Source organism: Diadema antillarum, unplaced genomic scaffold (assembly GCF_040938485.1).
Source record: "Diadema antillarum isolate AM-2024a unplaced genomic scaffold, OU_Dant_1.0 scf00000143, whole genome shotgun sequence".
In the NCBI taxonomy this organism is placed as follows: Eukaryota; Metazoa; Echinodermata; class Echinoidea; order Diadematoida; family Diadematidae; genus Diadema; species Diadema antillarum.
In genome coordinates this window covers 3,401,291-3,426,924 of record NW_027271032.1, presented here as the reverse complement: position 1 = coordinate 3,426,924, position 25,634 = coordinate 3,401,291, and the positions used below count along the sequence as shown (strand labels likewise).

Sequence of the window (25,634 nt, the reverse complement as noted above, 5' to 3'; positions counted from 1 at the left end):
AAAAACCTACAAATATGTGGTAAGTGAATATGAATATAACAAATAATTTGATATTGATAAATTGCTTAAGGTTATAAGAACATATTAAAGATAAAGGAAAGCTTCATCGGATTATCTGTGTACTCTCTCCTGATTCAGAAAAATTTATTGAAATGATGATGGTTAGGATCATCTCTGACAACAACAACAAATAATAATAATAATAATTTTGCAATAAATACAGGTGTCACACACAAATTACATGCAAAGCAGTATGACAAATATGCAAAGTTTGATGTTTAACATCATTATGATAAAACTTCTCAATTCATAGACATTGATAAGGATGATTGTACTATGAGTGCGGGAGATATGTATTTTGCCACAAAAGTGCACTGATGGATATTCCCTGTGGATTTGTAAAACTAGAAATTAAAAAGTGATAATTACTTCATTAAAGACATATTTCAATCTCTATACATCCTGATTTGTGTCTTGCTTCATATAATTGTGACATAATGTAAGTATTTCTATTTCTTTAAAGTACACCTAAACTCAGTGACGTGATGTGGAGATTAAAGTTTATACTTACAACAGCAATGCCAGATGTGGGGTTCACCAACATGGACCTTGGGGCAGTCTAAGGAGACAAAACCACATACAACCATTTAGCATTAGCCAAGTTAAAAGTGGCATATCACCATGTTTATACCTCTTGAGCTATGATTTGTGGTACACTTCAATGTGAATGTAGTAATGCTCTAGCTATGGCAACATTTTATCTGGTGTTTCTTGTCATTCATTCATGCTGTCCCTCTCTTGCATAACCATCTTTACTTGTACATACTAGTGTCACATGTGGCAAAAAAAAAAAATGTGGAACAGGCTATACACTGCCTCACATCCCCTTTCTACAAGAACAAGATCTAAGATGCATAATAGTATCAAGAGCAAAGAAAGAATCCTAGTGACCATAATGTGCAAAGTGTGATAATGTTCTGGGCAAATACATTCATATGACATTTACAATTGCAACTGATTGCCAACATTTTTATATTTGCAAGTGATCATAGAAAATCATAGCATTAAAAATTTGCACTACTTGAATGGCAATTGAGTCATATTACTTTGTACATCAAACTTGATTCTACATCTCAAAGACATAATAAAAGGTGAAAAGTTCCCTTCTCCATACATGTGCAAGTCAAAAATGAATTCAAGTAATTTCGATCATCAATCCATTACACATAAGTTATTTAAGTGTCAGAAATGAAATTCAGCCATTTCTTTCCCACTTACTCAATTTGAAGTAGCAGATCTCCAGTAAGATACCTTGAAGCTCACGGATCTCATCCTCGAAGCCTGTCAAAAGGAAGGGCAGCAAAAAAAAAAAAAAAGTAGTGAAAATAAAATATTGCATCGCATCGTAGAGGATGCACTAATGGGGGAGATTTACTCCGCAAGAATACGGTGAAATAAAGCTAACTGATCATTCACAGCTATAGCTAAATCTGATGGATCATAGGCCCCATTCCAGTAAGCCTATCTTCAAATACATCTAGAGGTGCACTGAAATGAGGCTGGCTAGAGATTAACTTGAATTGTTATATATTCACAAAGGAGTTGCTAGTTCTCTTGACGTGGGGATGAAATTCATCGCGTATCACAAGATTCATAATATTTGCCATTTGTAAAAAAAAAAAAATATAAATATATAGCATATATATAGATAGATAGATAGATAGATAGATAGATAGACAGAAACACAGACAGACAGACAGACAGACAGACAGATAGATAGATAGATAGATAGATAGACGCAAAAAAAAAAAAATTCATGAAATATGCTAATCTGTCTTGGACTTGGACAGGGAAAAGATAAATTGTAGATCCCGATTCAATTCTGAAATTGGACAGAATCATGCCTACAGGAAAGAACAGACAACAGAAAACCCCAGAGTTCATTGCAGCGTACCTTTCTCTTTCAGGGCGGCAATGCAGTCTGCTACTGTTGTCTTCTCCACTGGCTTTACCATCATCGACGGCCCTGCGTCCTCTGGCCCGTCGCATTCGCTGTCGCTCTCATCACGGGGCACATAGAGGCCCTTGACATTGCCAGTGACTTTGAAATTGAATTTCTGCAAAGATTAACAGGGATATTTACACAATGACATAAAAAGATAGATGCAGGTGACACAGTGAAATTTTACACAAACTTTTAGTCATTAAGATCAGTGTTGAATCAATCATTAATACAGCTTTTCTGTCTTGCTTTTCAACCAAATGTTGATGCACATGTGGCATTAACACTCCTTGAAATTTCCCTTTTCATTTTTTTTTAAATCCCTTCAAAAAATGCACGGTCATTTCAGGGCAATTTCTGATGGTTCCATGACACTTGCTCCGGCAACAATTGTTCTCATGAAATATTATGCATGAAGCCAAGCATAGATTCCATCTACTAACATTACCCTAACCCTAATCCTAACCCTAATCCTCACAACAAACTAGACCTAAAACCCTATAACAACCCTAACCATAACCCAAAGTCCTTCAAGAAAATAAGACCAGAGCAACTGCTGCAGAAGTAAATGTCGTGCCACCATTTATGACATATTTCTCAAGTAATCCCTTTACGTCAAGCAAACTTGTTACGCTTGAAATACATCGTTGGAAAAAGAAGACACAACTAGACTTGTTCTTTCCCAGCTTGACCCTTTGATAACACAGCATATCCCTTTATAATAATACATGTCATTGACATCGTATCTGGCAACAGAAATGTGCTTTACCAGCAGTACATAAGTATGTGGCATAGTGAGAATACACACTCTTCACGGTAATTTTCATGCAACTTTGACAAAAAAAAAAATATCCTGGAGTAGTTTCCATATGCCATGTCAATCTACAATACAAGAGACAAACACTCATTCTGTATTTCTTCAAAGTATACTGCAAAAAGGAAGTCCCTCATCAATGCCCCTGTTGAACTATAAAAGGCTAAGGACATGAAGAGCTCAATGGCAAAACGAGCTAACTCCATTTTTTTTTCAATGTGAAATATTTGAAACTAGAAGCACTTAAAAAAAGGGAAAAGAGTAAGAAAACATGGGATACTTTTAATCATAACTTCAAGAATATTCCTTGTTACATAACAAGTGAGGTATCACTGGAAAGATTTTTACTTTGCACTGTCTGATGAAGGATCAATTTCAAATGTTTAAAAATGGCGTTCAACCAATTTTGCGATCAAATTCTTCATGTGTACATCAGTTTCCAGCTGTGTGTTACACATGAAACTTCAGAAATGAGACTATCAATGTCCTCATCCAACGTACCTTGTTCTTGCCCTTTTCTGATTCTGACGTCTCATGTTTCCTACAAAGAAGAACAAAAGAAAACATGGCAGAGTTTAATCACCAACATGGTCAGAAATAAGCTCATTCTGCTCCTGATTGCAGATTCACTGATCTGGGAGCACAAAGGGTACAGTAGTTGCAAGTTGAAATTATCTAATCAAACGTGTGCTTGTGAAATTGTATTTCTCCATTAAGATCTAACGGAATGAGAAAATATACCAGCTTCAATATAGAGCCAAAAATCTAGGTCATGTTTTCCATTTGTAATAGCATACATACACACACACACACACACACACACAAAAGCAACAGTTTAAAGGGATAGTACAGTATTGGTGGAGATGAGAATTGGGCTCTTAACTTTTTGCGAGATACTAAGAAAACACTTATGAAATAGTACAGAGCATACCATTTTAAGAGGAATTCAAAGTTTATTTGATGAAAATCGGGTTTGGAATGACTGAAACATCCAGAAACAAAGTAAAACAAAGCGATCGTAATAAAGTGTGGGTCCCACACTTATTCGAATCACTCTGTTTTGGATATCTCAGCCATTTCAAAACCAATTTTCATCAAATAAACGTTGAATTGCTCATGGAATTACATGCTCTTTCATATTTCATAAGAGGTTTCTCATTATCTCACCAAAAAATGTTAGAAACCTGAAATTAGGTCTCAACCAAAACTATACGATCCCTTTACCTGTTATCAAGTTGGACTGAGGGATGGACAAGCACGATTCAGGAACTCACCTTTTGCGAGGAGCAATGTCATCGATCAATGTCACCATTTTTAGACACTTCTCCTTGTGCATACAGCCCAGAACGCAGAACTCGTGGACGATGTAGTCAATCAATTTCTGTGATTGCTGCGAATGAGAGTGGTGATAGTACATAAGCATTAATAAAGAATAAATCAAATAAATCAAATAATAGGTAATATGCATCACCAGCCTTTACATTAACATGCAGTGGATGAATGAAGAAAAGTGGGTGCCCTCTCCCTAAATAGTAATGAAATTGTAACATACATCTCATCACAATTATCACTTTAATTTGCAATGCAGCCATATCTGATTGCAAAACATATAATCCCCGTTGAAAGATTTGGGGTTTTGTTTTTTGTTTTGCTTTGTTTTGTTTTTACATTTTATGAGGTACGGTACAGCAAATTTCTACTAATTGGTGTTGGTGGTTACCTTGGAGATGTGGCCACTGCCTGACTCCCAAAGGCAAGCAAAGGTGGTGAGGATGGGTATCTGGAAGAGGACCTCTGGGTTTTGGATGTCCACAGCAATGTGATGCATCATCGTCATGACGACCTCGTTCTCCTGCAGCGAGTTCTGGGAGAACTTGGAGAGCATGTAGTTGTAGACTCGCATGATGGGCCTCGAGGCAAATCTGGACGGGGAGAGGAAGGACAATAATGAGAAACATGGAATGATAACTGGGCAAAGAGTGAAGGAGTATCCCAGGAAAGAGATACCGCCTTGCAAAGAATGATGATTCAAAGGGAACAAAGCACGTTGTCTGCTTCTACGCAATTGGGACTTTTTGATTAGATGAACGAGAGTGATGTGACGCCGACCGCAGGCTTATGTCAAGGCGTCACATCCCCACGTTGAGCCACTGTGTGACGTCATAGACAAGGCGGCGTGAGTGCGGTGTGAGTGAACTTGGGTGGACGGTGATAACCGGGGTGAACGCGTTCGAAAACTGGGTGATGAGCCAGAGATCGACACTCAAGCATGCACAGTACATACAAGTATGTCATAGCACGGAGACGTCGGGCTCAACGTGCAAACCGAAAAGTGTCTGATATCTCTTCATTACTGCTAAGACAACATGAAATAAAGAGAAAGTGTAGAGAAAGGCCTAAAAAAAAAATGTGTTCACTGTTGCTCTAACGATAATCATGCGGTTGGATTTCTATATGCCGCCTGTCTATCACTTCAGAGTGCTAAAAACACCCTTCACCCTACTACTATCTAGCAACATAAGTCATAAGAATCAATCCCCACCCTCATCCCCCCCCCCCCCCTTTAAGATGTTCACACTCAAATCATTGGCAAGCTTTTTAATTCAGGCAATACTTCCCAGTGAGTATACCCCACATCAAACCTTAAAGAGTCACCTTCTATGAAGTTCTAACAAATGAAGATGCTACCCTGGGTGAAATATAACACTTTGCAAAGGCCCTGTCATCTTATCATTATCATTATCATCATCATCATCACCATCATCATCATCATCATTATCATTATTATCATCATCATCATAAACATCATCATTATCATCATAATCAATTTCATCAAGAGAGATAGCCAAATAACATCACAGCTGGATATCTTTTGTTGAAAAAACAAAGGAAAAGGAGGGTGGGGAAACGAGAGGATGTAGCATCAGCGAGGGTTGCTTGCTTACTTGCGCACGTGACTGGCCATATCCAGCTTCCCCCACTCGGGTCTGTGAATGTGCTGCACCTGGTTGATGATGCGCAGGGTCAGGTCATTGCCCATGATGATCTCGCGCAGGAAAGCCAGCGTCTGCTGCTGCGGCTCAAACTTGCGGATGAGGAGCAGGTAGAAGCTGCGCACTGCCTTCGTCAATGCTATGGTGGCTGCATACAAAAGAAAACAAAAGAGATTGCCGTGTTTCATTCCTAGATCAAAGATAGAACTGATACAGGCAATACCGGTACTCATCCTTTGCTAGAATATTCTAAAGTGAACCTACTGTTCTTTATAGAAATTGTTGAGATAAATTTTTCATTCTGGGCCAATTTTAGTGAGATTCACTAGCTTATTATTTCACAGATGAGAGTAATATTGCAGTACCACTAAAAAAGAACAAAGAATATTCATGTTCTGAATGTCATCCTAAAGAGAGTGCTAAATTCACAAAAATTTCACACCACAAACTTATCCACACTTTTATGGTGTGATATCAACACAAAAAGAAAACAGATATGGCAGCAAAGATAATGAGAGAAGAGGACAGACGACAAGCTCTTTGGTGGCATGGAGAGTGAGTAAATTATGCATGCATCACAAGGGATAGATGTACATACCCAGCACGGTCTTCATGTGGATGGCATCAGTGCTCTGTGGGTTTGTGGTAAACTGCTGAATGGCATTCAACATCTGTCTCAGTGTGGACATCTGGAGGCTTAGTCTGCAATCCAAATATAAAATACATAACACTATTATACGAAGAAGAACAACAACAATCTACACATTTCCATCAAAACAAACTCTTGATTGGAAAGCATTTTAGAGGGATAGATGCTAGTTTCAGCTTATGGTGCTTCTACTTTGCACAACCCAAATATCAAAGCCGCTTGGTAGTTTCTTTTCTATACTTCGCAAGTATTGTGCATAGAAATTCACATGATTGACCATCTGATGCAATGTCTACAAAGTCACACATTTCCTTATTAAAAACTCTTAAATTCCTTTATCGGTCCGTCAAATTTTTCATAATCTCTCCACTATGCTTGCATTCCAAATCACTATGAGTATTGTATGAAACTTCATTGTCTCCTGGCCAGGAACAAATATCACAACCTGTAAATATGAATAACATGTATACAACAAATAATGAACATCCACCATGACAATGAACCAAAGGCACAGCACAATACTCTCAACTCACACTTTGAAGACAGAGTTGGACTTGCTGTCGTTGCGTTGAGTATTCGCTCTGACGTATTCTTCCCACGTCCTCATGGCCGTGTAGACAAGCTGATTGAATACTGGTGCTGACAGAGTTAATCTAGATGATGGAGAGATACAATGCGATTAAAGAGAAAATACGTAGACACAGAGTACAAAGGGTGAATGGTCTTTCTAAACTGGTTAAGTCACAAGGGGTGAAAGGTCATTTAGAATTAAGTTTAAATCTCACAGCAGAAGAAGAAAAAAACAAATTTTGCAGTGTTTGGCACTTCACCTCAACATTATCCAGTACCGGTAAGTACATTTAACATTTTTAAACATGCATTGGGTGTTCCACAGGACTGGATGAAAGGTACATTAGGCATAATGTAGCTGGGGCGATAAGACCTTGTATCTGAAATTTTTGTGAAAATGACTGCTTTGGATTGATGAGGTCAGATAATCAGTGAAGTGATGACCTGTCAAAATCTTACTTGTCCTACCCCAAAATGAAGCCACCTCGGCATGTCAAAGGAATTTGATGTAGTGCTTTGGTTGCCATGTTTTTTTGCTCTCTTGAACATTTGACATTTTGTAGACTATATACTAAGGTCTTGTCGCCTCAGAGATGATACTTTCAAATCAACACAGGCTGATTTTCCTCAGCCAAGAAATGGTTTACAAACAAAAAGCTCTCTATTACCACTGGCAGCAAAGAAATTACATGTTCAACTAGAAAAGCACTCTGAGAGCGCAGACCTCCACCATGCATGAAGCTTATTTCCACCACTACACTGATCTTGTTCTTTCATTGAGATATCATACGTACACACAACATCGGTGCTAAAAGTCGCCAGATTTCCAAATATAGAAGTCTTTGTTACGTCATAAGCCTTCAGCTGCACGGCGCGCCTCGCCCCAGCAGAAACTAGAGCACGCACTTTAGTGCACGCAGGCAAACCTCAAATATGCGCAGCCTGAAATCCCAAGTTCATTGACCCTACCTGCCAAAACATCAAAAATCCTTCATATATTCCCCCAAAATTCTCGGATCATTACCAAAAGTTAATCGTTTGTTACTCGTGTCATTCTCAACCTTTCCTGCAAGTTTCATCCCAATCCGTTCAATACTGTTTGAGTTATTTTGCACACAGACAAACGAACGTACGAACGAACGAACCAACCAACTAATGGTAACGAAAACATAACCTCCTCCCTTGATGGAGGTAATAAAAACTTACTTGACATCAACATAGTCTACCGTCGGCAGGGTACTGAAGGGCAAGAAGAAGGTGAGCTGCCAGAGGAAGTAGTGGTTACACACCATGTTCTTCAGGTCATCCTGAAATCAATTATGAAACAGAGAGAGATATCGTGTCATTACCCTATATTGATGAGGTTTTCCACCTTGATCTTCCTCCTTTTTCTATTTTTTTAAAGGATATTCTGCTTCCTTCATCCTGAAGATTCTTGCAGATATTAGTCAGCTGTTTTTGTATGTGTGCGTGTATGCTTGTATGTTTGTTTGTTTTGTTGGACCACTTTGCCTACATTTCACCCTGCTCTTCACAAGAGAAGTGCATGGTTGCCCACCTTGCAAATAGCATGGCATTATAACGAGCTCTGGAAAACAAATTTTTACTGTTCCTTTGATAGAAATGTGTAGCAATACATAGGGAAAACAATAATATTAATGAAACCTGCACTACTTTAGGCTAAAAACAGAAAGAAATACAGCAAAGAAGTAACAATTGGCACCTCTGAATATATTTCAAATGACTTTGTGGCAGAATGACAAATTAATGGTGACGGTGACATTTTGATTTGTGATAGGTCAGGACTATTAAAGAAATGCCCACCTTACACTGTACCAGGATGTTGTCCATTCCACATGTGACATACTCCACTCCGAATTCTGCCAGGTTTTTCCTACGATAGGGGAAACAAGATGACAAAATATGCATTACAAACTTCACCAACACTGAAAGAGGCTCCTAAAGTGAGGCTAGCAAATTGAGGTTATCTCAAAACCACCAATAGACAGAGCTCCACAAGCATTGTAGAATTATCACATAGATCTGTAAACTAAAACAGCAATATGGCACAATCCAGGGTAAATTCAAACAAAGTTTCAAAATATTCCAAAGAGTCCCCAAAATTTAAAACAGAGAAACAAAACAATATTACATGCAGAACAATGCATGTCAAAACGTGATGGAATTATTCCATCAATGGTGCCAAGATGCTCCTAAAATTTCTTTCCAAGATTAGATTTTATAACTGATCCCATTTCCAGTAATCTTGCATTTCAGTACTTGAGCGAGCTTGTAATGATACTGTGCATACGCCATATATTTGGGAGTCTAACATTTTCGCGAATCGGGACTTCCCAACAAGTGGTTAAATTCGCGATCATGGAGTCTTGTACTGAACAGAGAATTGTATACACATACGTCATATTCATGTCGGGATCAGGGTCAATATTTTTTGCGTGTCTTTAATTTCGCGAATAGCACGTCTCGCAAAATTCGTGAAAATATAAGCCTTGCGAAATATTTGGTGTACTGGTATACAGTACTACATCAACACTGCACATGTATGCAACAGATACAAAAATCCAACCAAGAAGCATCAGTATAATAAATTTCAGTGTCACACTCACAGATTTCTCTTCTTCAAGTTCTTCCGGCCTTCTTTCTCTGAATCTGTTTCCGATGACCCAGATGACCCTGTACCTGACCCTGTGCCTGACATTGTACCTGACCCCTGACTGGAGCCTGAGTTCGGTGAGCTTGGACCCACGCTTCCCTGTTGGGGTGAAGGTCAAAGGGATAGACTTGTTAAAAAACCAGTAAGACATGAAATTTATGTGTCCTTTCATATAATATCTTATACAGTATCAACCTGTAACCAAGTTTTATCCAAGGGCATACACAAGTCAGTTTTGTCTCCAAAAGAACATTCAATGTAAACCATTGTATATTGTCCATACTCTACAAATCTCACATTAATATCCATGTCAATATATGGATTTTGAATTGTTTTGAACACTGAGAATCCCAATAGTTCTTCTGATCAGCGAATGTATATTTTGTTATGAGCGATAACTGCATTTTCATTTGAGCATTTGATGTTATGAGAATTCTGTACCTCTGGAATCATGCCGTCGTCGCTTTCGATGACTGGTGTGTTGCTCCGTGAGGAGAAGGAGCCATCATGGTTACTGCCTCCATCCTTCAGGGTCGACTCAGAGCAACTGGAAGACTGGCTGTCTTCATGCGCGGATATGAGAGGTGAGAGCTGGTCGTCGTCGTTAGGTGGAGACACTGGTGGTACGAGCTCCAACACCATCTTGCTCCCCTGGAAGTGCAAGAGAGCCCGGTATAGAGGCAGTATTAAGAGTCAGGTCACCAAAAGCTGAGTGCCATCTTAACTAGATTTACTGAATTCAGTTTTATCACAGAACTTCTTCATTTTTTTTTTTTTTTTTGGGGGGGGAGGATAAAATTTAATCTAAAATCCAGTTTCTGCTGCAGTTTTGGAATACTTTGAAAGAGTACACAGCAAGTCAAAGAGATCTAGCAAATAAAACACAAAATACATTGGAAAGTTAGAGGTAAATCCTTAAATCTTCCTGGTAGATTTACAGCAAGGCAAATTAAAAGCATCCAATTCAAGATGGATTACCTAAATTAGCTCTGCAAACACTACAGCCAGCCAGTTGAAGTGAATACTAATGACCTTCAGTAGTATCACTACACCTACAATTCTGAATATGTGCTAAGATCACGAGTGATACTGTTCAGTGTTTACATGCATGTTTCCACGGGCCTCCTGCCATACCTCATCACTTGTTGACCCTGAACCGCAATGTGAATCCTTGTGGGAGGGTTCGCCCGTGCATGTCTTATCAGCCTCGTGGGATGTAGGGGGCCTGATTGGGTCCTCCTTCTCCTTGGTAACCTTCATTTTCATCTCTTCCTGCTTCCGTCTCAGGTACATCACCATCTTGGAGGAGCTCTGTGGGTAGGGGCAAAGTTAAAAGTCTATTAACCTCCATACCTCTCTTATCATACATCAGGATGATTTGTATATCTCTTTAAAGGGACAAGTTCACATTAATATACCATATAGAATGCAGTACTTGTAATATCAGAAGAACACATCAGTGTAAGTTTGAGTAAAATCACACAATCTGTCCAAAAGTTACGAATTTTTAAAGTTTCTGTGCAGTCATTGCTGGATAAGAAGACTAAAGCTTGTGATGTCACATGTGTAGAAACTTTAAAAATTCATAACTTTGGAATGGATTGTCCAATAGTTGTTCCTCACTTTTACTGCTGTGTTCTACTGATAATGAAGCATTCACATAATCCACACCTTGTCCTTTAATCTTTTTTCCTACATAAAATCTTTTTTTGGGGGGCAGAGATACAAGTTTTTATGTTCCACGATATACCAAAATGATAAGCAAACAGTTCCTAAATTATGCTGGTCCTACTGATTTTTAATGGAGCTTCCCTCTGTTCGAAGTCATCCCAATTCTTTTAAAATATAGGTAGAAAACCCTTAGTATTAGAGTCAGAATTTTTCTATTTTTGCATCAGACTGCACACAACTTTAGTGGTAGGAAAGCATGAAAGCACTTATACTTAAGTTTCCAATGGTTCAATTGACCCATAAAATAAATTCACCCCTTTGACAGATTTTCAGGAAAGAGCTTCATAGATACTCTATATCCACTCTTCCGTAACATAATCCGTCAGGCAGGATTAACTATAAATTTGAACTCCAGCGCTTCTAAGACTTAAATTGTTAATTCATCTGTTAATCTAAATAACATGAGCCATTAGGTTTTTGTTTGTTGTGATACCAATAGTGTGACTTAAATTGCCAAGCACTCCTGCCACTCACCGTGTCTTTGTACATTAGGTGCAACACTTGCAGAAAGGACGACAGCCATTTCCCCTGCAAGGAAATTAGTACAGCATCCTTCATTACAACTTGATAGCTCCACAAACACACAATAACAAAAACACTGCAAAAGGTATTCTCAAAGGACTTGTGAATTAAATGTAGCATTAAAACAAAAACAAAAAAAATGACAAAAGCTCTACTAAACTGTATTTCTGCTGGTACATGAAACAGCATAAAAATGAATAGTGAATTTCTTTTCATGCACGTTCCATAAACACATGCAAATGTATAGCACATACCATCATAAAGAAAAATCATTTCATAAATGATTTCTTCACCTGGGCCACTCTTTATTCAACACATACTCTGTAAAACAATGTATATTTCATGTTCATATCAATATTGCAGAAATAGAGTAACATATTAAATAGTTTTCTCGAGTGAAGATTGATTACTGAGGAGTCTTACCCCTTCACTTCTCCTACAAAGGTCCTTCAGAACACCATGGAATCCAAATGCAAAGAGATTTCTGCGGGGAGAAATTCAACACATTCCAGTTGACTCGGATGAGAGGTACTCATCCACAGTGAAGCAGCAGTAGAGAGCTCAAACAAAATATATTTCTACTATAAACATACTCTATTACTCAATCTTCTCTCTATGTACTTATGTGTGTAACACTATTACTGACACTTCTTAACATTAGTCATCATCTACTGTCAATATTATTCTCAATGATAATAAGGTATACATCAAAGTGGAGCGTATTGCATTTTTAGTATCAAAATAAAAGACCTGTAGCATTATTTGATTCATTATCATCATACCATTATACCATTATAATTATTGTCATTATCTTTGATATGCATGAAAATGAATTCTACACATCCAAAGAGTATAAAGTACACACATTCAACACATTAAAATGGTCATAGAATAAATGAAGGTAATATTTCCCCTACAGCTCGGGAGGGTGATCCTATGTTTATCATTTATCATACTTACGTGTATCCTAAAGAATATCAGCAACTCAAAGCATAATCCATTGGTTATTATTGGAAAGTGAGCCCATTTCTTACATAATTGATTGGGACATTTAATTGGACAAGTCGCACCTGACCTGCATGCATTCTAAACACAATAAGAACAGAAAACAGTATAAAACGACGACAGAAATTAGTGCATTCTTTGCGCTGACATGTTCAACATTATCCCACTCTCAATCACTCACGAGAAATAAGACTTCTCAAACTCACCTGATGATCATGTCATTGTTGAGGCTTCCCACCATGTAGCGCTCGTAACTCACATACAGCACATTCCTCAGCAGGGTGAGGCAGTTGCTGAGCGTTTCCGCATTCGTTTTATTGATTGGATAACTTCCAGCCTATGATGATGTGAAAGGACAGAGGAAGGCATACAGAGTGGTCATGATAAATACTGAACACGAAGTTGAACTCTACGACAAGGGGGCAGAACTACAACATCTGAGTAATTAACTCATGAACTTTGCTTCCAGCTATTTTTTTTACAACTCTACGTAACTTGAATAAGAAAATCTGATACTTCTTGTACATCAAGCATGTTACAAGACTGAAAACTCAGATACTCTCATTTGAACACAAAAAATAAATGAAATATAAGGCCTCCGGCGACACTTTGTGGCAGAGGCAAAGAAACCAAAGTAGGTATCAAAGCAGCATAATCCATTTACTGTACAAATCATAAAAAAAGAGGTTCTTTAATAGCTGGAGTCACATAAGCGCTCCAGTATTTTTCTTTTCTTTTTCTTCGTTTTACATCCATGGAAGCGACAGGATCACAAGGCATTTGCCTAGAGAAAAGAAAAATGGTTGACAAACTAATCCCTTTAAATGAAAAGCAACAGAGATCACACTTGCTACTAAGAATTATCCAGGGGCTCCTTCCCAACCTCAGGGCTGTTTTTAGCCAGGAAACGCAAGTGCAACTTACAAGGCCACCAATAGCCGTGGCAACTGGCTGACTCACCTCTTCGATGATTAGCGCCATCTGGCTGACGAAGGCAGCAATCACGTTGGCCTGCGTGAACTCCTTCTTGATGGTCTCCAGCATCTTCTGGAGTTCGTGCCGCTGCTGGTAGTCCTGCTTCGTCAGCTTCTTCACAATGGGCATAATCACCTCCAGTGGCATTGACAGGTGCATTAGCAGCCTAAGAGAGGGGGAGGAGGGGAAGAGGTGTGAGGCGTGGTTGTCTGGGTATGGTCGCAAAGGTGAAGATTGAGCTTTTAAGTGGTTTTACAACTGAATCTTTCATTAGCACCGCAGGAAATCATTTATAGTGAGCATTTCTAAAAATTTAAACATCAATCTGACTGTATGCTCTTGAATAAATTAAATAACAAACACAAATCCTTTGGAAAATCATAAAGGAGATAAGTGGATATAATCTATTTTAGGTATCTAAAAATGTCAAAAGAGAAAATGGAGGAAAGGACTTGGGACAGCATGAATTACAGAAAAATAACAAAACAGCATAAATTAAACAATGGGGATGAAGGAATTTCTTACCTCACAATGGCATCAAACACATCTGGATAGTCTTGGGAATGGCACAAGATTGGGATCAAATCCTATGGGACGAAAGGGAGGGAAACACAGAAGTAGAACAGTGACAATCTAGTAACATTGTTTTATTGTCATCACTGATGTGTGTACCACTATGTACAGAGATTCCAATTATTTATACAGTACTCTATACCCAAGTAAGTACATGACTCAAAAAGTGCAACATTTTCATCTCTATAGCAGCTGCCATGCACAGTCACAATGTATGAACCACAGATATTCTTGAAGAGTAATTTGAATAGCAAAGTCAAGATAGTCATCAGACAAGCATGAAAAGAGAGCAAGCAGAATGCGATATTCCTTCACTGAACAGGTGATAGTTCTATTTTTCATCAAAGCAGACACTACCACACTATGATTATCAAAATATTGGATTTATTGATAGTGGGTGTCCATGAGTTGAGAAAATGAGGTACTGGTAGTCTTTTCCTTTCTTTACTTCAGTGTTATCCCTGCCAGCCCCCACATACAACAGACTTAAGTATCCCACCATCATTGACATGATTCTTTTGAAATAGCGATACTGTCAAAGATGTATTCTCAGAAAGAGGTGGGTTGGGGAGTTACATCATACTGTCCTTACAGATTCAAACATGTGGTGAAAACCTGCATCCACATTCAAAGGTCTCAAACTTACCATCTGGATGAGCCTGCTGTTTCCAATATTTCGTCTTGCTTGGCAGGTCACTTTGCTCTCTTGCATAATGCTGTTAAGAATTTGCTCCAGACTATCTGCAACGTACAAATGGAGAAAAAGTCCCAAGGGTATGTTAATTCATCCCATTACTGTCGAAAGTAAGAATTACAGAGATTTCAAGATTTAAATCCAATACAATTGGGAACACATCTGCTTTCATATATTTTTATTTTTATTATTTCTATATTTGATGGAAATTGCGTCCTATTTATTGCTTGTAAGGGAATCTGCCTCGACAGGCTTCATACGGCCTTTACTGATCCCTCACCTGCTATGTTTGTATATCTTCTTCTCTTCTGTTATATTGTGAATGTGATGTTTTCTTTTTAGCATGTGAAATAAATTTGAATTTGAATTTCACACCGATCTGTCTATGTCTTGCAAAAATTGCCTGTCCTGTAATCATTTTTGTGTATCACTTTGCATTGAAGTATCACTTCTTTTACATGTTGAAAACACAGCATGCACAGTTGTCTTCCATCATATATAACACCTAAAACAAGCTCTACTAACATACTGACATCCTTTTCACAATTGCTAGCAAAATACAAACAGCAATCTGTATCTTTTTGAATTTAAGAACATTAAAAATATGAAAGAATATTCATTTCTTTTTCTTCACAGCAGTAAGCACATTCCTAAGTCATATTCAGTTATCGAACTTGCAACACTTCATTCAGAAAATGAGGATTATAATGAGGCCAAGTGGAACTGGAGTAATTGTAACTCATTACTGTGCACCTTACAACATTTTTTTTCCTGAGGCAAAAACAGGAAGAATATGTGAATTCCTTGAAATAAAAAAAAGGGGGAGCCCTTCTAAATTGCAGTCCTTCTTTTACTGTCTTACCGTAGCACTCCTCTGCAATGACATACTTGGAGTCCTCCTGGTAACCAAGATTTGTTGCCGTGGCCGAAAGACCACTCACCATGATAAGCCACTCCATCTTCCTGAGTTTCTGGCCTTCTCAAACGTCTGAAATTACTAACAAATTCAAAACAAGCAACTATATTATAAGAAGATACAAAGCGAGCAAAAACTTCTAGAATTAACAAAAAAATCTAACCCTGTCTTTACAGTGAGCATAGCCCATTCAAAACAAACGAATGAATAATGATATAAAAGAAAAGTTCTTTTAAAACAGATCCATACAATATGTAAAACGCAGTCATGTTTGACAGCACAGTATAGCCCTGGGCTCTCTTTGTAATACAATGTACATTCAAAAGTGCAATGCCCAATTGGTATTAATTTACATTTGATTAAATAAAACATCAAAATCTGAACTAAGTTGGCTACTAAAGCATACTTGCACACAGCTGCAATGTTATTCTAAATTATTTGTTAGTTACAAAATGAATGCACTGTGTACACCACACGTTATACTTGAACTATTCACCCAGCTATCACCATTAAATGTCCTTTGACTTTATCCATTCACAAGATGTAATCCAAAATAAGCAAAAAGATATAATGAAAACAAATTTACTTAAATGAAAAAAAAAAGTGAAATGAACTGCAACAATATTGTTTTATACAGTGTAAGTATACAATGTGGATGATAACAAATTTTCCCTGCTTATCAGAATTTTCCGAAGCATCCACCTGCAGTAGGATTTACAAGTAAGTAATCCCTAGCATGATCCTGCCTCAGGCCCACAAAGCTGCTAAATTCATCTCTTGAGATACTTTGTAGGCAGCAACATGGCTTGCTCAGGGCAGAATGACATCACTAAATCACATTTTATACTACACATGCATTACACAATGCCACAGACTATTAAAGTATTTTCTCCCTCCCACAGGGTTTCTTTCTCTTTTCTTCTCTCCCCCTCTCTTGCATTCTCACTATCTCTCTCTCTTTCCGGCAGCATCTCTAAGTACATGCACAGTAAAGGTATTTCAATGAGCAGGGAGACTGACATAACATTTAAAATATCTAACACTAAACACTATGTCTTTGTGTACAGTGTGTTGTATTAGCCATTAATACAGAAAGGCACACCCAGGCACTTACACTTAATTGCCTACACAGTATACTGCTAAGATGAATACATGCTGACACAATAAGTTTAGCACTATTCCTTGTCCTTGTTATTGTATGGCTCTGAATATGATGAACTGCACTACCAGCATTGTGTAACAAGTTTTCTGCAGGTACATGTATGCTGAACGGAAAAGTCATCCTACAATATAAACACAACATTACCTCGTGAAATCCCTGAATAAGGTTTCAGGGCATGGAATTGGTGCCAAAATAAACTTCAGTATAGAGAATTGGTAACAAACAAATGTATTTTGAATAGTCTTGTTTTCTAATTCCACATAAGGATCTCATTTCATACAAAGGTTCGCAACAAGTTTAAATAATTTCATTTTAGATTGCAACAGTCAGCATACAACCAACAAGAACTTTTTAAGACATGCTCAAAATAATTGCAATTGTTGCAAATAATGATTCTACTGATGTCTTCATGAAACAGGCCCACAAAGAACTTTGAACTAATATTTGGTTGCAATTACAATAGCACATTCTGGTTTCTGTACAGTCAGTTAGTCAAACAAATGTGAGACACAGCCTTTCAAAAGTGCAGCAGATCACTTGCACCAGCAGACTGGAGCATATTTGTACTATTTCAACTGATTTGATAGCTCAATGTAGCAGCTATCTAAAGATTCAACTAAAAACTTAGATCATCTGTGACATAGAGTCATCTTCACAGTAATGATTCACCTCAATCAATGTTGTATCTCTTCTCTCTCCCCCATCCATCACATGGTGGTAGCCACTATTCCTCACTGAAACTCATTTCAACATCTTGTGTTTTGGACAGTGACAAACATTTTCTCTGGCCGTATTTCCCCCCATGGACTTAGGGGTACGGTTAGATTTAGTTTGACATGAGGATTAGGACTAGGATTAGGATTAGGGTTAAGGAAAGGTAAGGGTAACGTTTGTAGGTAGACTTTACAATAGTTGGCATAGCGTGCGAGCGATCATGGCATAATACGCTTCCTGCACAATCTGAAACTGAAGTTAGCCATCTAATCACAACAATGGAGTAGCTCCATGGTCTAATATTATGTGACTACTCTTTCAAGTAACTATAGGAGCAAAAAATCAATTATGTAGGCCTACTAGGGAAAATGATTTATGTCAACTTGAGAAATGTAGTTCCTCTATCACATTTCAAGACCAAGCATTACATGCAGACAAATGGGAAGATACAAACATATAACCGGGGGGCCAAAAGCTAAAAACAGAGGTCGAGTTGCACTCTCTCTACAAACTAAGTAGACCATGCTTATTTTCAAGTTTTTATTGTAACAAACAACATTCCACTGGTCTACCTCAAAAAATTTGTTGCGAAAGCCTCCAAATCCAAGATGGCGTCCAAGATGGCCGCCATATTTACTGAATTTGTTATTTAAATGATAGAATTTGATAGAAACATCAGATTTCAACAAATGTGATATCATATGAAAGAGAATAAAATTTTCTACAAGTTGATACCATTTTTGTGGGTTATTGTGATAACTGGATTGAGATTTTAAGGAAAAAACACTCATTTTTTGATATTTTTCTGAAAAAAGGAAAGTCATGAAAATGCTTGATTCAGCATAATTCAGAGAAAGACCGAAGGATTATCTTGAAGCGTTTGAAGAATTTTGTTTGACATATAATTAATATTTGGAGAAAATTAGGGGTCAGTACCATTTTCAGTTCAGGAGTTATAATGTCTCAAACTTGAAAACTCACTACGTAAAAATGGCCATTTTAGTTGTGACCAAGACCTTGTTGGTCGTAAAAAAGTCTGCGCGCGCCAAGACTACTACACGCACCACTGGCACTGGCGCTTGTAGCAGTGCCAGTGGTGCGTGTAGTAGTCTTGACAAATGCAGACTTTTACTTTGACAAACAAGGGTTTGTGTCTGCAAACTAACTTTTCATACCAAGTGGTAGCTCAGGTGATACTGATCGCTATTGTTTCAAAGTAGATTGTCCTGAAGCAGACGAGATGAAGCAAAAAAAAAATTCAAATAGAGGTAGTAGCTTGAAACTTGGCACCAATCTTGTTATAGATAGTTTAAGACAGAATTTAGATCAACCGCTCAAAAAAAAAAAATCAAGATGACAGCCATCAAAGTTGAAATAGTGTATTGCGCCAAATTAAATGTATTATTTCGTTTTTGATACAAATTTGTCTGTTGTGCTATCTTAAACCGTCTTAAGTTTTTATGGACACATCTTTTAAACCAGTGATATTTTACTCTCCGAAAAAGAAAAAAACAAATCGAGCGGAAGTTTTCACTTTTGATGTGAGGAGTGAATAACAGAAAACAGTGAATTTAGAGTGAAATTGGAGTGACTTTTGAGTGAAAATGTTCATTTTCACTCATTTTAGAGTGACCTTAGGCAGAGCTCCACACTAACTTTTATTTTTGGTGGCCCAAAGGCAAATATCCGACCTTTTTTGGTGGCCCGATCAGGCCACCAAATTCTTCATTTCTGACATTTTGGTGGCCCGACGTGCGTTTTTTGTGGCCCCGGGCCACCGGACCACTGGTAGTGTCGAGCCCTGCATTAGGGATCACTCGTCACTCTTCGAGTGATCCCCAAGGTCACTCCAAAATAAATGAAAATGAACATTTTCACTCTCGAGTGATCCTGATATCTAATATAGGAAAGCATCTACCAATGGCATAAGTTCAGATCAATTGTGACACTATAACCCACATGAAATCAGCCTAAAAACAATGTAAGAAAAATCTGATAACGGAAAATACAGTTACAGCATGCTTGTTTGTAAATGTGAATATACAGCACGAATAATCAATTTGGACAGTTTTATTCGAACAATATACTGAAAAGTAATTTCGCACAACACATTTAAGAGCAAAGTTGAGAAATTGCCGCCATGTTGGATTTTTTTTTTTTTTTTTTTAGGGGGGGGGGTTCGGATCAGAATGGCTTTCAAGGACATCTACGGATCAGACATTATTACACATATACCATTATCATTCACGTTTCTACAACAGCAGAGTAACATACAAGTAAAAAAGCATATCTTTGATACAGAAGCATTTCTTTTTTATCAAAGATTGGGCCTTACCCAAACACTGGAATGAGCTCAACCCCCCCCCCAAAAAAAAAAAAAAAAAAAGATCCTCAATATGGTTTACACTATAGTACAATATCGTTCGGATGTATAGAAACATGTAATAGACAGCAATATAAGAAGATTTAAAAAAATATCAAATTATAAGTTATAAGTTGAGATAACTTTGACGCAACACACTAAAGGTATTGTTTACCATTGGGAGAGATATCACATTCAATTTATATGTGCAGGTTAGTTGTATTACAAAACATTCTACCATGTAAAAAAATTATAATAAAGCCTAAAACATACGGAGATATCACCATTTCTTTTCAAGAAACCATAACCATGATAACTGTTGACATAAAAAAACATTCTTATCAGATCTATTTAGTATATCTAACAATATTTAGCATCAATTAAACTGATTTAAGTTTGTACATTAATCCCTAACTCACAGTTTAGAACTAGTTTGAGGAAATAAGTAAAGCTGGGTTTTTGTTTTACGTGCACTAATGGTAAATAATGCCTTTAATGACAACCTCGATTAATTACCGCCATCTTGAATTTTGTGTGGATACTATTTTTATCGCTAAATATTACACATTGGCAAAATTTGTGCCAAATTTTACGCTCCTATCTCTTTTTGGAAAATACTTTCTGTTCAATCTTATCTGCCTCAGAACAATCTAATATGATGAAATGCTATAGTAATAGCGACCAGCGTCACCTACCACTTGGAATGAAAAGTTAGTTTGCAGGTACTTGCAAGTCACTAGACCATTACAGTATTACATGTGACCATGTAAACACATTGTAAGCAAAATTTATAATGCATAAATATAATTTTTTCAAGTTTTAGATGTTAACTTGTCAACAGTGTATGATATTGCCTGTAAATCCAGAAATATGAATTATGTGTCAATCTCAGTAAATCTCAATCTCAATCGCAGGTTTCAAAATAATTCTTCAGTTCTTCTTTGATAAATACTAAATCATGCATTTTTACATTTCTTCCCTTTTTCAAAACAATATGAAAACATGGATCCCCCAAAAGAGAGAAGCAAACAACTCCCCCCTCAATTTATCACAAGACACAGCTAAAGTGGTATCAACTTTTAGAAAGTTTTACTCTCCTTCATATGACATCAAATTTGTTGCAATCCAATGTCTCTATCAAATGTTATGTTTGAAATGTTAATTTCAATAAAATGGCGGCCCTGTTGGACCGCATCTGTTCTTTGCAACAAATCTACTCAGGTGTACTTACGGAACAATTGCTTAGTATGCTTAATATCATGTATGGTCTTGTTTATAGAGAGAGTGGAACTCGAAAACGTCTTTGGGAACAGATGTGTGTAAATAACATATTATGTAAAATGGGATTGCATAGTGCATTCTGAAAAATGTCTCCATAAAAACCTAAGATGGTTTGAAATGGCATTAAAATGTTCAGAATATATAAAAACCATATGAATAGACAGCAAAACAGACAAAATTGTATCAAAATCGAAATGATACATTTACTTTGGCGCAATACACTATATCAGCTTTGATAGCCTGCAATCTTGAATTTTTTGAGTGATTGATCCAAATTTTGTTTTAAACTTTCTATAGCAAGGTTGTTTCAAGCTTCTACCTCTATTTGAAAGATATTTTTTGCTTCATCTCATCTGCTTCAGAACAATCTACTTTGAAATAATAGCAATCAGCGTCACCTGAGCTACCACTTGGTATGAAAAGTTAGTTTGCAGACACAAACCCTTGTTTGTAAAAGAAAAAGTCTGCGTTTGCCGAGACTACTACACGCACCACTGGCGCTGCTACAAGCGCCAGTGGCAGTGGTGCGTGTAGTAGTCTTGGCGCGCGCAGACTTTTTTTACGACCAACAAGGTCTTGTCACAACTAAAGTGGCCATTTTTACATAGTGAGTTTTCAAGTTTGAGACATTATAACTCCTGAACCGAAAACGGTACTGACCCCTAATTTTCTTCAAGTATTAATTATATGTCAAAAAAAATTTTTGAAACGTTTCAAGATAATCCTTCAGTCTTTCTTTGATTTATGCTGAATCAAGCATTTTCCTGATTTTCCTTTTTTCAGAAAAATATCAAAAAATGAGTGTTTTTTCCTTAAAATCTCAATCCAATTATCACAATAACCCACAAAAATGGTATCAACTTGTAGAAAATTTTATTCTCTTTCACATGACATCAAATTTGTTGAAATCTGACTTTTCAATCAAATTCTATCTTTCAAATAACAAATTCAGTAAATATGGCGGCCATCTTGGACGCCATCTTGGATTTGGAGGCTTTCGCAACAAATTTTTTGAGGTAGACCAGTGAAATGTTGTTTGTTACAATAAAAACTTGAAAATAAGCATGGTTTACTTAGTTTGTAGAGAGAGTGCAACTCACTCGTTAAGTAAGCGACTTTTTGGGGTTTGGCCCTCCGGTTGATAGCAGACAGACAGACAGACACAGACAAACACACACACACACACACACACACACGCACACATGAATCTACAATTAATAAAGAATTCTATGCCCAAAATTTCTCATTGACCAGATATAGAACTCTATAGACAGGATTTCAACTTGCCACAATCAATGCACAGTGATTTTTAGCTTCAATGTTGAGTCTGTTCACACAAGTAACTAAATGTGGGATCTAGATTCATCTAATTTTAAGACAGATAACTTCAGTTTCAGATCAAGGCAGGCAGCATTACCACACCACGATCACTATTCGTGAAGAGCGATTTTATTTTGAATTTAATTTAAGCGACGACATGAAGTGTTAGACCTATCCACCCACAGGCACTGACCAGAATTTCGACAAAAGAAATAATATCTAGACTCTATTTTTCTAGGCCTCTAACGTGTACTGGTAGGGCCCTATGGATCTCGATCGAATTCAAAATGATGACATAAGATCAGCCTTCACAATCACAGGACGTCTAACGTCAATTACCACTTAATTGCCACTCGCGTGTATTTCCTATGCACTCCCAGATTGGTGAACTATTACAATAGGCACTGTATTAGTTCGCCCCCCCCCCCCCATAGAGCGCCACATAACTATCTATTAGCGAATGTGCTATACACACACTTCAATGTGGGATTCATTGTGCATCATCACGTTTGAAAAACTTTGTTAATCTGTGACCTGAAATCCATTCGAAATCAAATCATTCTCGCATTAAAAATAGTCTTGTCACTGTTGTAGAGTTAGGGTCTACATATGATCTCAAAACGTATTTGGATTACAAACTATTACGATTAGAGATTTACCGGTAAATTCAGATCTATTTGCTTTTATGGAGGAAAAAGGTGAATTTTCAATAGGAATGTCTTTTGAGAGCAATGAAAATCCATCGCCCCAGCTGATTTCAGATCGTGGCGTGCATTACATGCGATGTGAATGTCTGGCGACTTAAGGTACATATTGTAGGGACAGGACTCAGTCTCAGGAGGAGAGGCCACATCATATTCATAACATATCAAATATACAAATAATGAATGTTTATGAGTGCAGTGGACAAGAATATTTCATGAGGTGCAAGATGAAATGATCCATTCAACGAGGCGCAGCCGAGTTGAATGGATCAAATAATTCATCTTTCACCGAATGAAATATTCTGTCCATCGCAGGAATGAAAAACATCTATCATCTGTTTTATATACCGCCTGAAATAGATCCTTGTCATTTGATGTTTTATTTAATACTTTAGAATTTTTAGAAACAAGAGAGAATCTGAGATCGTGACAGTGCTCACTGAGCACTTTACGCTAGCGTGCTCACTGAGCAGTTTACGCTAGCGCGCTGTCGCATACACACACTGCAAACGCAATCGCGTTTAACACGCCCAGTGTGCCGGGCCGGGCTCTCAGCGAGCGTGCAATGGAGCAAATCGTATGGATCCAAAATTGCACGGTAAATGGAACCCCAACTGCACAGATAATGACATCATACTCATAGTGAAATGGGCCAATTGATCAATGTCAAACAACCAATCAAATGACCAAATCAAAGGATCTCTTGGCTCTTCAGGCATTATTTAATCGTATTGACGACTTAATCTTCCACTCCAGTTCAGCACTTCCATATCACTATGAAACAGATGAAAATTTCTAACATTATACTTATAGACAGACCCCCCTATAAAATAAAATGATCGTATTTATCACACCGGTACCCAGTAGAACTCTATGCATCAACTTGTAATATAATTTTGAATCACAAAAATGAAAGAAAAAATGAAAAGCATTAACGTTAAACACGCCACACCACGGGGATGCCTTCCTAGCTATGCGACCCTCCCATCCCCTCCTCCCCCCCCCCCCCCCCCCCCCCCCCCCCCCACCCCTTTCTCGTTCGTTTTTGGGCCTTACTCGCTGTTGATACTCACTCGCCAAGGCAAAGCCGTTCGTTAAGAAACATTATCTCTGCATCATAGTAAAAATGTAACATTAAATTATTAAAATGTAATGATAATAAATAACTGACTTACAGTGTACGTTTAGAAGTAAAACATGGATCCGGGATGTACACAAGTAGACAATCACGTCGTAGCTGCTGCGTTGGCTAACAAGTTGTCTTTCCTTCACCTGCAGCAGTGACGGTGTTGATACCAATGGCCAATGCAGTCTGTATGGTTTCTGCAGCTGCAGTGGGACACAGTAATGATATCCCCGTTGTATTATACTTATAGGCCTACTCGTACTCCTGCGATACACCGAGTGTCACGAAAAAGCTTGTCGAAAGATGCTGTTCATGGCAGTATCCAAGTGACTGGAAGAACTTAAGGAAGCTCGAAGTCGACTCTAACGCCTCACTAAACCAGGCATCATTTTCGGCCAAGTCTATCTATAATGCCAAAGAAAGCAAAAGTATCTAAGTTCATAACCGTATATATGCGCATACTGTACATATACGTATCTGCTTCCGATATCCGGCCAATATATTACGACGCAGGTGCCTTAGTATTGCACAGTACGTTTACCCACTGCGTATATCGTTCACCTTGGCAGTATGGCTCTCAGCCAATCAGCGTGCAGGATTCCAGCGATTTTCCGCTACACGTGTGTCGTCTGCACGTGTAGTAGTGTTCATCTGAATTTCTTTTTCCTGTGTGGCCTACGTGACGACGATCGTTTCAATTTTTCGCTGCTCCGAGCAAGTGCGTTGGTCTGATTGATTAAGATGTGTGGATCAGCGGCTTCGACAGCGCGCGAGATGAGATTTGCAATGCCGAACACACTATACTGTACTTAGTATTTTGTTCTTATTGTTTTCAGTCACACGGTAC

General features: G+C 37.8%; 1 protein-coding gene across 1 annotated transcript in view; it reads right to left on the bottom strand.

The window, feature by feature from the left end:
• Nucleotides 1–24,945, bottom strand: part of LOC139721483 (protein timeless-like) — a 32,439-nt gene extending 7,494 nt beyond the window's left edge. Inside the window, exons 1-22 of the mRNA XM_071632800.1 lie at nucleotides 24,837–24,945; nucleotides 16,065–16,199; nucleotides 15,155–15,249; nucleotides 14,461–14,522; nucleotides 13,921–14,101; nucleotides 13,167–13,297; nucleotides 12,379–12,439; nucleotides 11,908–11,961; nucleotides 10,837–11,013; nucleotides 10,144–10,353; nucleotides 9,656–9,801; nucleotides 8,853–8,922; nucleotides 8,235–8,335; nucleotides 6,992–7,111; nucleotides 6,408–6,511; nucleotides 5,762–5,957; nucleotides 4,537–4,738; nucleotides 4,091–4,206; nucleotides 3,318–3,357; nucleotides 1,955–2,117; nucleotides 1,279–1,341; nucleotides 572–619 (exon numbers count right to left, since the gene is read on the bottom strand). Of these exons, the coding sequence (XP_071488901.1) occupies nucleotides 572–619; nucleotides 1,279–1,341; nucleotides 1,955–2,117; nucleotides 3,318–3,357; nucleotides 4,091–4,206; nucleotides 4,537–4,738; nucleotides 5,762–5,957; nucleotides 6,408–6,511; nucleotides 6,992–7,111; nucleotides 8,235–8,335; nucleotides 8,853–8,922; nucleotides 9,656–9,801; nucleotides 10,144–10,353; nucleotides 10,837–11,013; nucleotides 11,908–11,961; nucleotides 12,379–12,439; nucleotides 13,167–13,297; nucleotides 13,921–14,101; nucleotides 14,461–14,522; nucleotides 15,155–15,249; nucleotides 16,065–16,161 (2,437 nt within the window). The 5' untranslated portion in view covers nucleotides 16,162–16,199; nucleotides 24,837–24,945. The remainder of the gene's footprint in view (nucleotides 1–571; nucleotides 620–1,278; nucleotides 1,342–1,954; nucleotides 2,118–3,317; nucleotides 3,358–4,090; nucleotides 4,207–4,536; nucleotides 4,739–5,761; nucleotides 5,958–6,407; nucleotides 6,512–6,991; nucleotides 7,112–8,234; nucleotides 8,336–8,852; nucleotides 8,923–9,655; nucleotides 9,802–10,143; nucleotides 10,354–10,836; nucleotides 11,014–11,907; nucleotides 11,962–12,378; nucleotides 12,440–13,166; nucleotides 13,298–13,920; nucleotides 14,102–14,460; nucleotides 14,523–15,154; nucleotides 15,250–16,064; nucleotides 16,200–24,836) is intronic.
• Between the last annotated feature and the right edge of the window lie 689 nt (nucleotides 24,946–25,634).